General features: G+C 45.8%; 2 protein-coding genes across 2 annotated transcripts; one reads left to right on the top strand and one right to left on the bottom strand.

Annotated features, from left to right (window-relative positions):
- Nucleotides 1-824: 824 nt before the first annotated feature.
- Nucleotides 825-5,190, bottom strand: LOC120656795 (zinc finger CCCH domain-containing protein 17-like). Its single transcript, XM_039934976.1, has 9 exons — nucleotides 4,473-5,190; nucleotides 4,296-4,391; nucleotides 4,109-4,198; nucleotides 3,768-3,869; nucleotides 3,505-3,651; nucleotides 2,927-3,046; nucleotides 2,749-2,808; nucleotides 1,794-1,891; nucleotides 825-1,702 (listed from the first exon to the last, which is right to left on the bottom strand). Exons 1-9 carry the CDS (start codon nucleotides 4,908-4,910, stop codon nucleotides 1,567-1,569), a joined length of 1,287 nt encoding a protein of 428 aa, XP_039790910.1. The 5' UTR covers nucleotides 4,911-5,190; the 3' UTR covers nucleotides 825-1,566.
- Nucleotides 5,191-7,853: 2,663 nt separating this feature from the next.
- Nucleotides 7,854-9,308, top strand: LOC120656794. The gene is made up of 2 exons (XM_039934975.1): nucleotides 7,854-8,530; nucleotides 8,754-9,308. The coding sequence occupies exons 1-2, from the start codon at nucleotides 8,048-8,050 to the stop codon at nucleotides 9,027-9,029; spliced, it is 759 nt and encodes a 252-aa protein (XP_039790909.1). The 5' UTR covers nucleotides 7,854-8,047; the 3' UTR covers nucleotides 9,030-9,308.
- The last annotated feature ends 1,573 nt before the right edge of the window (nucleotides 9,309-10,881 follow it).

Raw genomic sequence — 10,881 nt, 5'->3', positions numbered from 1 at the left:
TCAGTGTGACACCGCCAGCCAGCATCCCCGTCCACGCTACACATCTCAATCTGCATCGAGTGACGACGCTTCCAGTCATCACTCATGTATAGTAGTACTAGGGAGGAGTGCTGCCACCGCCACGGGCCGTTAATTTCTGCGGTGGGGCAGCGGGAGATGCTGCGCGAATGACCAGGCGCGTATCAGGGTATCTCAGTGCACAATGATCGGCCGGCGTCTCGTCGCGTCGTCCTGTTGTCTCCGGTTCGGTATTGTTCGTGTCCAACCTCTCGTCGCAAAGCTTTCCCACTTGTGATTTGAGAACACTGGTGAGGAAGAACCAGCGAGAAGCGCATGCCGTGGCACCTCTAGAATCTGTCATGGCTCACGAAGTCACGATCCGTCATTAATAACAAACCGGAGCTTCTTTCAAAAAAAAAAAAAAGCAACAACAAACCGGAACCGGTTATGCCGTTAGACGTTGGACGTCATGAAAGTTTTCAACTTCTTTCTGAGGCTGCCTTTAGCTTCTAGTTCCAGCGACTCGATTGGGCCCGGACTCACCGAGACGCCTGATCTGCTGATCTACGTTCATGTTGACCAGTTGACGAGACCAAATCACCAAAATAACATACCTCAAAACAGATAGTTCCACCAGCAGCCATATAAGGAACACAGCATGAGCAGGAAGGTATAACCCAACGGGTCATTGAATTGAATGGAATAAAGTGAATCAAATACTGCTACCAAAAGAAATACGGTAGCGTGCCGGCTCTGGGGCAGTGAAGGGAATTTTTTTATGCTCCAAAGTTAAAAGGTGAACTGAAAAAACAAGAACACACAGATTTTACCGTTGCTCCCATTTCTGATCCAAAGAAGAATGTAAACAAGTCAGTACAGCACCACGTAGTCCACAATTCCAATTGGTTTCACCATCTGTCCTCATGATTCAGCAACAAATAGAAACAATAACATCAACAAAGACTCCGCTGCTATCCAAACACAAATGTAGATAAATACTGATACAAGATTTACGTGGAGCTTCCAAATACTTGTCCTGCTCTAGCTCCCACTGACCGGGCCAAATTAACTCACAAGAACTGAAGCTGATCCGATTAGCAAAAAAAATGCTAATTCACTGGGCCAAATCTAACAGTTCTCAGAAGGGAAAGATGCCCATAGTCCTCAAACAATGAAAAATGACACTGCTGTGACAAAAGCAACCAAGTTCCTCGTATACAAATGCAGCTCAACAAACCCTTTATATAAGCTATCCTTTTGAAACTGTCAGCACCTCCAAGCAATGATCGGATACTTGCTGGTTCCCATGCTTTACAAATTACAAGCAATTATTCTCACGTCTTGAAATTCATGCCAGGACAAAACTACAGTCCATAACTCAAGACTGCTTGTGCCAGCGTGAACTGCCAGCCACATCGATTGAATCTGGTATCCTTTGCGAATAAATGTAGGGCATATCACCAAAAAAGAACCGGCCGCCAACCACCAACCTCAACTCATTATGTGTATTTGTGAGCACTCCCTCATAAATCACATGAGCAAAACTAATCTAGCACACTATGTTCATTAGGTTTGGGCTGCATCTACCCATTGCCAAACCTTCAGCTCCCCAGTTCCATCCCCGGTAAAAAATAGACCACCAGGACCCATTTGTATTGCCCTAATTTCTTGTTTGGAGAATATTCTGCCCCTATCACTGAACCTATAAAACAAGAAAGAGTCACTCCTGAAGTCCTGATAAAATATTAAAAATACAAATAATGGAAAACATCTTAGCATGACAGCTTGCTTACGATGGCAGATCATATAGGCGGACAGTATTGTCATTTAATGAACACAGTAGCACAGGTTTTGACTGTGCATCAGGCATACCACTGAGGGTAAGTGCACCCTGAAGATGGAAGGAAACTATTAGCATAAAAAGGGTAAAACGTAAGAACGGACAGCACAGCGTCGCATGATAAAAAAAGGAAGGATAATCATGAACACTGTTGGAAAAAAATGTTAAGTGCTGACAAAATGAACAGATTCTCACACAAAGTAATGAGTACAGACAGAAGTAGTAGTTCTCAATGCAAAAGTTCAGAAAAAAAAGAACAGCCGTTGTTCTTGGTTTTTAGGGTTCAATACATTAACTCCAGAATTTAACAGCACAATTTAGAGGTTTGGTGATTAAAAATACTCTCCATTACCCCTTAGGAAGATTAAGGATTTTAAGTGCTTGGTGCCTGGTGGGTATGGGAAATATAACCTCAAAGAGCCTTCTGTCTGCGGGCTAAACCCCTTTTATCGGAACTTGTAGGTAGTCTTATAATATCTTTGCCAGGTTGGTGTTTCATTTCTACCTGTTAGGGGTGGAACTTTTCAGGTAACAATAAATGTGACTGGAATAAAGGCCAGTTGTGATCCTTTTAGCACACAACCATCAAGAAGTAGAAACGAGTTAGATTAGGCTTGTCTGTTCAGTATCCAGCTACTCTGCCATAAGGTACTAATCTATATGTTAGCTAAATAACAGTGAGCACAAAGTACAAATAAAAACTAAACTATTATATGCTAACATTATCGAACTGCTGGTCTAGTCCTTTTATTGCAGGCCAGACCACTAATACACAGGTTCAATCATCAGTTATGTTTCCACAAGACAATAACTATATCTCAATGGTTAACACGGGTGGATAACAATAAAGGTTATGGCACAATAAAAACTGGGTGCGATTAAGACTGTACTAGTGTAGGGTCTTGTACCTGCTCCTCTTTGTGTGTATATGTTACTTCTAAGTTTCCACTCTCTGTAGCTGCCCAAACCTGCACAAAATAAATATTAGAACCATGACCAGTATTGAGAAGGTCAACATCTGAAATGTGGATAGATGGATTTACAAAATTACTCAACAAAGTGAAGGATGGGAAGCTGGGAACTAACTTTTATGGTTTGATCTAAAGAGCACGACAATAGAAACTGATCCCAACACAGCACAGACATAACAACATCGGTATGGTCAGAAAGAGTCTGTATGCACTGCAATGTTGCCAAATCCCACACCTGAAATCAACATATTTTGTTATTATTATTATTTGTAAAATGAAGTGAACAAAATAGACAAAGATACTTTTGTTCTCTTGATAGGAAAATGTAATATGCAATAAAATAGCATCTGATAACTATAACTAACAATGGATTCAGTTGACAGGCCATGCATTCATTGCATTGAGAATAAATTCGATTTCGACTGAGTATTAACAGACATTCATGTGCTGATCATAGAGTACAAGGGATTAAAATTGAACATGCATAGAGTACAAGGGATTAAAATTGAACATGCATCCAAAAACTTCAAACACGAGAAACAGAATGGAATCATGTGAAGGATGATATAAAGCCAGGGAATAGTCAAACAACAAAGAACTTAAAATCTCAAATGCAACATATACTCCTACTCCCACATAAATTCAATCTATCTTAAGAATGAGCATCAGTGGGTGTCAACAAGTTTGGCATACTCTAATTGTTTTATCCATTGAAGCCGAATAAAGTCTCATGCCGCCTACTATTAATGAAACAACAGCAAGCTTATGGCCATCAAGAGAAGCAGCTGGCTCGAAACAGTTAGTTGCGGCACTAAATCTCCATGCCAAAATCCTCCCATCCTGCACCAAGCACACCAAAAGAGAATTCGGTAAATGAAGAATCAGAAGTTTCGAGAGAAAAACTGTTCCCAAAAAAAATCAAGACAACAAATATAACCCAAAAGATGAAAGCTTACCTGTGTTGCAGCAAAGAGTAACTCACTGGCAACAGCGAGTGCATAGACTTGCCCAGTTGGTCCAGTAAGATTCATTTCCGCTGCTGTTTGCATATTCCAAACCTGAAGGAATAGACCATGTACTCACACGCATGCAGAACACCAATGGTGATAGATTTCAGAACGAAAAAATGAGCTAGCCAAGCAGCAGTGGTGCCTAGTGTCCAATTACTAATTATGTGAGCTACACAGGCAATTATATGCTAAGCAGGAGAGTCAAGCAAAGAGCCAATCATATGATGGGCTAGGTGGCCCCAACTTCAGAAACAGTGAGTAATGCACAAAGTTGATGTATTTCTTACCTTAACCGCATCAGGTATACCAACGAATAACCACGGACCTTCACTGATCATACAGCCAACTTCACGACCCATAGTGATGACACCGGCACACTAACAGACCACCAACAGCAAAGAAGTACTGAATTTTTTTTTTTCATAAGGAACATACAAAACTCTCGAAGATTCAAGCTAATGATGCCTCAGCTACCTGCCCAGTTTGGCAATCCCACATGCGAACAGTTCCATCCTTACTCCCAGAATACAGCTTGTCCGACCCAGTGGGCAGCGCAATGCCGGTAACACCCTGAACGCATCAAGCGCAATTCAGCTAGCAACTTCTAATGTTTTACCAGACAGGATAGCTGTCAACGGGGATTAAGCCTACCTTGTCGTGGCCCTTGAGCGGGGCGAGCATCGTGATACTATCGCTTATGCAGTAGCTGTGGGGATAGCGGCACCTCTCGCCATAGCTGCAATCGGTACCGGCGAGGAAGTACTTGCAGGGCCTGTCCGGCGGCCTGTGGCTCGCAGCCCCGCTGCCGCCTCCAGGGCCCCTCCCCCATCTATTGTGACCGCCGCCTCCTCGTCCTCCGGCGTTGGGGTTGCGCCAGACGTTCCCCCCGGGTCCAGCGGGGCGCTTGGGCGGCGCCGCCGCCTCGGGGAGCTCGCTGTGGAGGTAGGGGCACGGGAAGCGGTTGCACCGCCCGGCGCGCCAGTAGTTGCAGACCTTCCCGTTGGTAGATGACGGGGCGCCGCCGGAGCCCGGGCCGAGGCGATTGTGCACGCGCTTGTTGCCGAATCGCCCGTCGGTCTCTATGTCCATGGGCGGCGGCGGCTAGGGTTTGCTGGGCTCGGGAGCTGATAGAGCAAACAGGTAAATGGGGTGAGGGGTGCAGCCTAGGATTGGGCGCGCGCGGCGGCGGGGAAGTCGGCTAGATAGATATATGAGGTAGTCGGTCGCGTGGAGACGACGCGGCGACGGCTCGCCGGAGCGGGTGGGGAAGATCCGGATCGGAGAGGAAAGGAGAGGTGGCCCGATTGCTGGGTCGGGTCTAGCTCGCGCGGTCGCGGGCGGAACGAGGGCCCGACTCCGGCTATTGATTTCCGCACGCGGCCCGTAGGCTAGGTGGCAGCTGACGCCCCGACGGAGGCCGTCGGATGGGTTCATTTCTCATTTTTCTATTTCTAATTTCTAAATAAATTAAGGAATAAAAAAAGGGGAAAGTGGGCCCAGCTTCAACTTCTAGAAAGTTCGAGTATAAAAACGGGTTCAAACAATTAGCTAGCGCATAAACATGTCCTGATAACAAGATAATCTTTAGCCTAGACCAAACAAGAAACTATGTAACCATTTCTTTTCTTTTCCGTTATTAGAATTTGATATGATACACTTGATAGTCGAGGGTTGCAGCCACATGACTACTTCCTCCATCACAAAAAAAATACAACTCTCACTTCTTGATGAGTTAAACAACTTTAACTTTGATCAAATTTATACAAAATTATATTAATATTTATATTAAAAAATAAGTATCAATAGATACTTTCATGCTAAATTTGTTTGAAGATATAAATGTAAGTATTTTTATATAAATTTGATTAAAATTAAAATTATTTAACTTCTTAGGAAGCGAGAATTACATTTTTTTTACAACGAAGGGGGTATATGAGTGTTGGTATTTGTATCATCATTGAAAAATAGTCGAGCATTCGGAGTCTCAGCCTCCCTATGTATATAAGGTAATGCGCTTCTCCCAAACCTCCAGTGTTACAACGTTAGATGTGATCGCATTTGGTTGCTTGGATCGGTCTGGGTGAATTACACTTGTTTGAACACAAATGAAAAGTAAAATTATTAGAGTATGAAATTCAACAGCAGTTTTTCCTTTTGTTTACCATTTCGTTTATTGGCTAATTCCCTTCAGGTAAATTAGTTTGTTTTAGTAAACTGGATTTATATTTCATATAGAGTTCTAATAGTTTAAATCCACATCTTACAAAATCTCTTTTGAAAGAAATAAAAATTACATTCAAGTCCTTGCAAGACATTCCTGATTGTTAGAGTAGCACACCAGCCATCATGCATTGTCGGACAAGGTATCTGACGCAATAACCATCAGCATCCCAGGTAAATTAGTTTTTTTAGAAACCGGGATTATATTCATATAAACTTCTGATAGTTTACATCCCATAACTTACAAAAATAACTCTGAAAGTAAAAGAAAATATAATCTAGTCCTTGCAAGTTCCTCCCTGTTGTCCTCGTCGCTGACGGTCGAAGCTGCCGCCTGTGAAGCCGACCACCTTCCCGACGAAGGACATCAGAGAATTTCAGTGGCACCGTGAGTAGCATATCGGAGACACCAACATGCCTTTTGAACGCTGAACGAACAAGCCGACCAAAATGGCTAAAGGCCATCACATCGCCGGATAGCAAGGGATCTGGCGTTTCAATCAACAACAACCCCGGCGCACCAGACGATGAGACATCCCAAGCGGTGGGAAGGAAACCACTAGAAACAGTGGGAAAAGAGAACCAACCCGATTTCTCAAGCTGGTAGACATAACCCGCAAGGGGTATTCCAAACCTCCAGGTTCCAGCAGCCACCATGTCGTTGATTTCAAGTCTGGCAACTCGATAGACATTGTGGGCACAACCATCATCGACACAGACGCCATCAGGAAAATCATGGAGGGACCAAAAGATGATGCCCCTCTTCCAAACGGCGAACAGAATAGCGTCGGAGGTCACTGTCGCCAGAGACCGAGCTGAAGCCGACGTCATCGCCGCGGAGGAAGGCATGGAGTTGGACTCCGCATTTGGAACATAGCTACGGAGGAAAACTAACCCTAACCTAATCAAACCTAACAAACTACATCTATATGTATGAACAATCCTCTCACCAGAGGTCCACGACGTAGAGGTAGTCTCCGCCGCCGGCCAACTCTTACAGGAGCCACGCCGCGCCGGCCAACACCCACGATGGGTAGAAGCCGCATCGCCGTGCAGCTCCCGCAGGAAACGCGATCCGCAGCTGGGCTCACTCCGCGAGGGGCACGCCCCCGGCCGAGCTCGCCCTGCGTGGCCGCATGCCGCCGGCGGAGCCGCTCCGCGCGTGCCTCGGTGGAGGAGACCACGAATCGCCTAGAAGTCGCCGGTCTTTACTGTAGCAGGAGGAACGACGGTTCGGGAAGCTAGCTAAAGAAACATAAAGCGTTGGCAGGTTCATATTTGGCCCAGCCCATTTTCTGAAGAGGGCCTAGCCCGACTACGAACCCCTTCGTTGGGAATAAAGATTGGACCATTGTCCCCGAAATAATGCATTAGGCCATTATCCATGTGAAATGGATACTCCCTCTGTTCAAAATAAATATTATTTTAGAAAATTTCAGATACATTACTTATTTTAAGAAATAATTTTGTTATTTCTAATTACTTGTAGCAATTGTGATTGAAAACTGTATTATTTACTTAGTTTTCTGAATCTTTAATGAATGCATATGCATTTGAACTAAAAAAATAATATATACTAAGTATTTGATTGGCTCTGTGCATTTTTCTACACACAATATTTTCTTGGTACTTGATATTATTTTAATTAGATGAATTTTATTATAAGCTCAAACAACACTTTTTGTGAGATAAAATTTTAATAAAAACAACTCATAGGAGTTAGGACGAAGGGAGTAGGCCAGATTGCCTGCCATCATCATTGCGAGTAAATCTTTTGAAGGCCTGAGATCGTCCGGACTACCAGATGGCGAGGCCCACTTCTTGAAACTGATAGTTCGTGGCAAATTCCAGGCCTTGGGAAAATGGATGGCAAAAGCAGTGGCAGCAATTCGAGGAGATAAGGCCATGGCCATCGAAGGCCATTGCTACCCCACACCCGGAGAGCAGCATCGTCAGCTGCTCTTCACCGCCCCTGCAGTGACACAGCCACGGTGCGCGCACGCCCAATGGCACCCGGCAGCATCAAAGCATCCTCGCCGAACCTCCCAACCCTGCGAAAGCTCGCGGATCCGAGAAACCCACGCGCTTGTTCCGCCGCGCTTCCGATATTCCAACGGCCGCCGTCGATCAGGCACGGGGCCGTGGCCGTAGCATGCGCCCGCGGAGGCGAGCAGCAATCCTCCCCCGCCGTCGCGGCGGCGCAGGCGCGGCCCGGCACCGACACGCTCGAGTTCCGGACGCGGGAGGGATGCCGGCTCGGCATCGCCAGGTACCCGGACTTCGCGTACGACGCGCAGGGCGGCCGCGGCGCGGGCGCCGGGAGCGGGGAGGGCGGCACGTTGCTCGTCGACTTCGACGTGGCGAGCCTGTACATCCCGCCCATGTCCGGCGCGACGACCAGGTTCCTCGGGCTGCCGCTGCCGCCGTTCCTCAAGATCGACATCTTGCCTGAGGCCCTGGGCGGAACCATCGACCGAGCCACTGGTCAGGTATACACTGCAGACACCATCGTTCTCTGCATCCACCACCTGTCAGGCATTCGAGTGCAGACAACTCTCTGCTATTCCAAGAGCAATCGGAACATGTGATGAACAAGATCAGAAGTCAGCTATGGCTGATTTCTTTAGCTGCTTAGGAAATGACGCGCAGAAATGTTCTCCGAGAAAAAACAAATTGGTGTTGACAATCACTGAGCTCATCTTCCTTTCGCAGGTTGATCTCAAGTTCAGGTCGAGGTTCTGTTTCTCAGTAGGGAGCATCTACAAAGCGCCGCCTTTGTTCGTCGACACAACGCTGACCTCCGAGGAGTCCAGGGGAGCCATAAGATCCGGCACTGGAGAAAGAATGGACGATGAAGGGAGATGCAAGCTGGTTGGGGTGGCCGTCGTTGACCCAATCGATGACCTCTTCATGAACACATTTCTCGGCCTGCCGACCGAGTGCATTGCTTATCTGAACGCCACGATCTCCATAGCCACACCTAGATGATCTTGTGTGTTGCTGGTCTACATTGCAGATACACGCATGAGTCTATTTCTTGTAAAGATTAGCCAGGACCTCTGGCAATCACAATGAGATCGGGATGCACCTAGGTCGACCATATAGCACTCGAATTCGGTTGGGAAAGCTGAGAAGGATCACCATATCAACAGGCCATTGACACAATTCCCAGTGTATATATGTGATGGAATGCGTGGAAAATAACACATAATACAAGACATCATTATTTTCGTATGAAAAAACCCCTAAGAGGGCATTCGTGACTAAGGTCGTGTTTAGATCTTTAGGGGTAAAAATTTTGAAACGAGATCTTGCTATTTCGAAGTACTAAATAAAATCCGTGCAAATTTGTTTTGCACGGATGGATTGTAAATGACGAGACGAATCTAATGAGCCTGATTAATTCATAATTAATGGTTACTGTAGCATCACTGTTGCAAAACCATGGATTGAGTAGGCTCATTAGATTTTTCTCGCGATTTACAACCCATCCGTGAAAAAAGTTTTGTAAATAGATTTTATTTAATACTTCATGCATGTATCCAAATATTTGATGTGACATTTTCGGGTGTAAAATTTTGGGATCTAAATAGGACCTTCATTTTGTACTTTGGACCCAGTAGCCTATGCAGTGCCTTTGCGACTGAATGTAATTTCTTGTCTTCTTTTCTGCTGCTGGTAGGCACAATTGTGATACATTTTCAGTTTTTTACCACTGTTTTCTCCTCTAAACACAGTACAGACAGTTCACGTACATACCCACGCACTCTCTTTCTATTTTCTTCTTTGATGGGGTCATTCCACACAGGACACAATTATGTGGTACATCAGCAAGTTTATTGTAGCGGTCTAGCAGCCCATACTTGTGCAGAAAGTTCCATGTAATCTGCAAGGGGTGCTCGTGGTTGTAGCTATACATGTCCATTTGGGCGTGCCGTGCCGGCCCGGCACGGGCACGCCTGGGCACGGCACGGCGAGACCTCGTGCCGTGCCGGGCCAGCACGCCGTGCCGGCTTTCCTGCCCAGGCACGGCACAGTTAAGCTTAGACGGGCCGTGCCGTGCCTGGGGCACGGTCAGCCCGGCAGTGCCGTGCCGTGCCCGTGCCCAGGACACACAAGAGCTCCATCAACTCCAAATAATGCAATATAAACAGATTTCATATGTTCAAACTCAAGCATTCAACAATTCATGACCAAACTCCAAAATACCAGGCATAATCATTCAATCTACTAAACTAGATCATCCAGGCATTCAAACCATCACAGAACACAGAACAGTGCATCTCAAAATGTAAATGGAGCCTTAGTGCAATGCTGACTCATTAAAAACCTTCCTAGGTAAAAACTCACACCTCGTGAGAAAACCCTAGGAAGGAAAAGAGTACAGCCAGCTCCTTAGTTCATAGTTCATTGTTCATAGTCCATGTCATAGTTCATTACAGTTACAGATACATGAATAGATATTAGATAGCCAGAATGGAAAGAGAGATTGAAGTTCAAGCTCTTTTGCCTCTTGAACTGGATGGTTCAGTTGCTGGGCCCTTGTCTTTCTTCCTAGCAGCAACATCAGGTTCACTGCCTCCTTCTTGCTCCTTTCGCTTGGTACCAGGTGATGTTTCTTCCTCATTGTCCAGGTACATAGCTTCAAAGGCTGCTTCAAGGTCCTTTGTTTCCTTCTCTACAGTGTGCTGCTTGTGCAAGTCCGCCAACTCCCAGTCCTTGATGCATGAGAGGACCTCCACCATGTCTGGTGTTAGCCGCCGCCGCCGTTCCTCGAGGACCCTGCTAGCTAAGCTGAAAGTGGATTCTGAAGAAATAGTAGACACTGGGACAGTCAAAA

Source organism: Panicum virgatum, chromosome 1N (assembly GCF_016808335.1).
Source record: "Panicum virgatum strain AP13 chromosome 1N, P.virgatum_v5, whole genome shotgun sequence".
In the NCBI taxonomy this organism is placed as follows: domain Eukaryota; kingdom Viridiplantae; phylum Streptophyta; class Magnoliopsida; order Poales; family Poaceae; genus Panicum; species Panicum virgatum.
The sequence above is the reverse complement of the archived record's forward strand: the minus strand, read 5'-3'. Positions and strand labels throughout refer to the sequence as shown.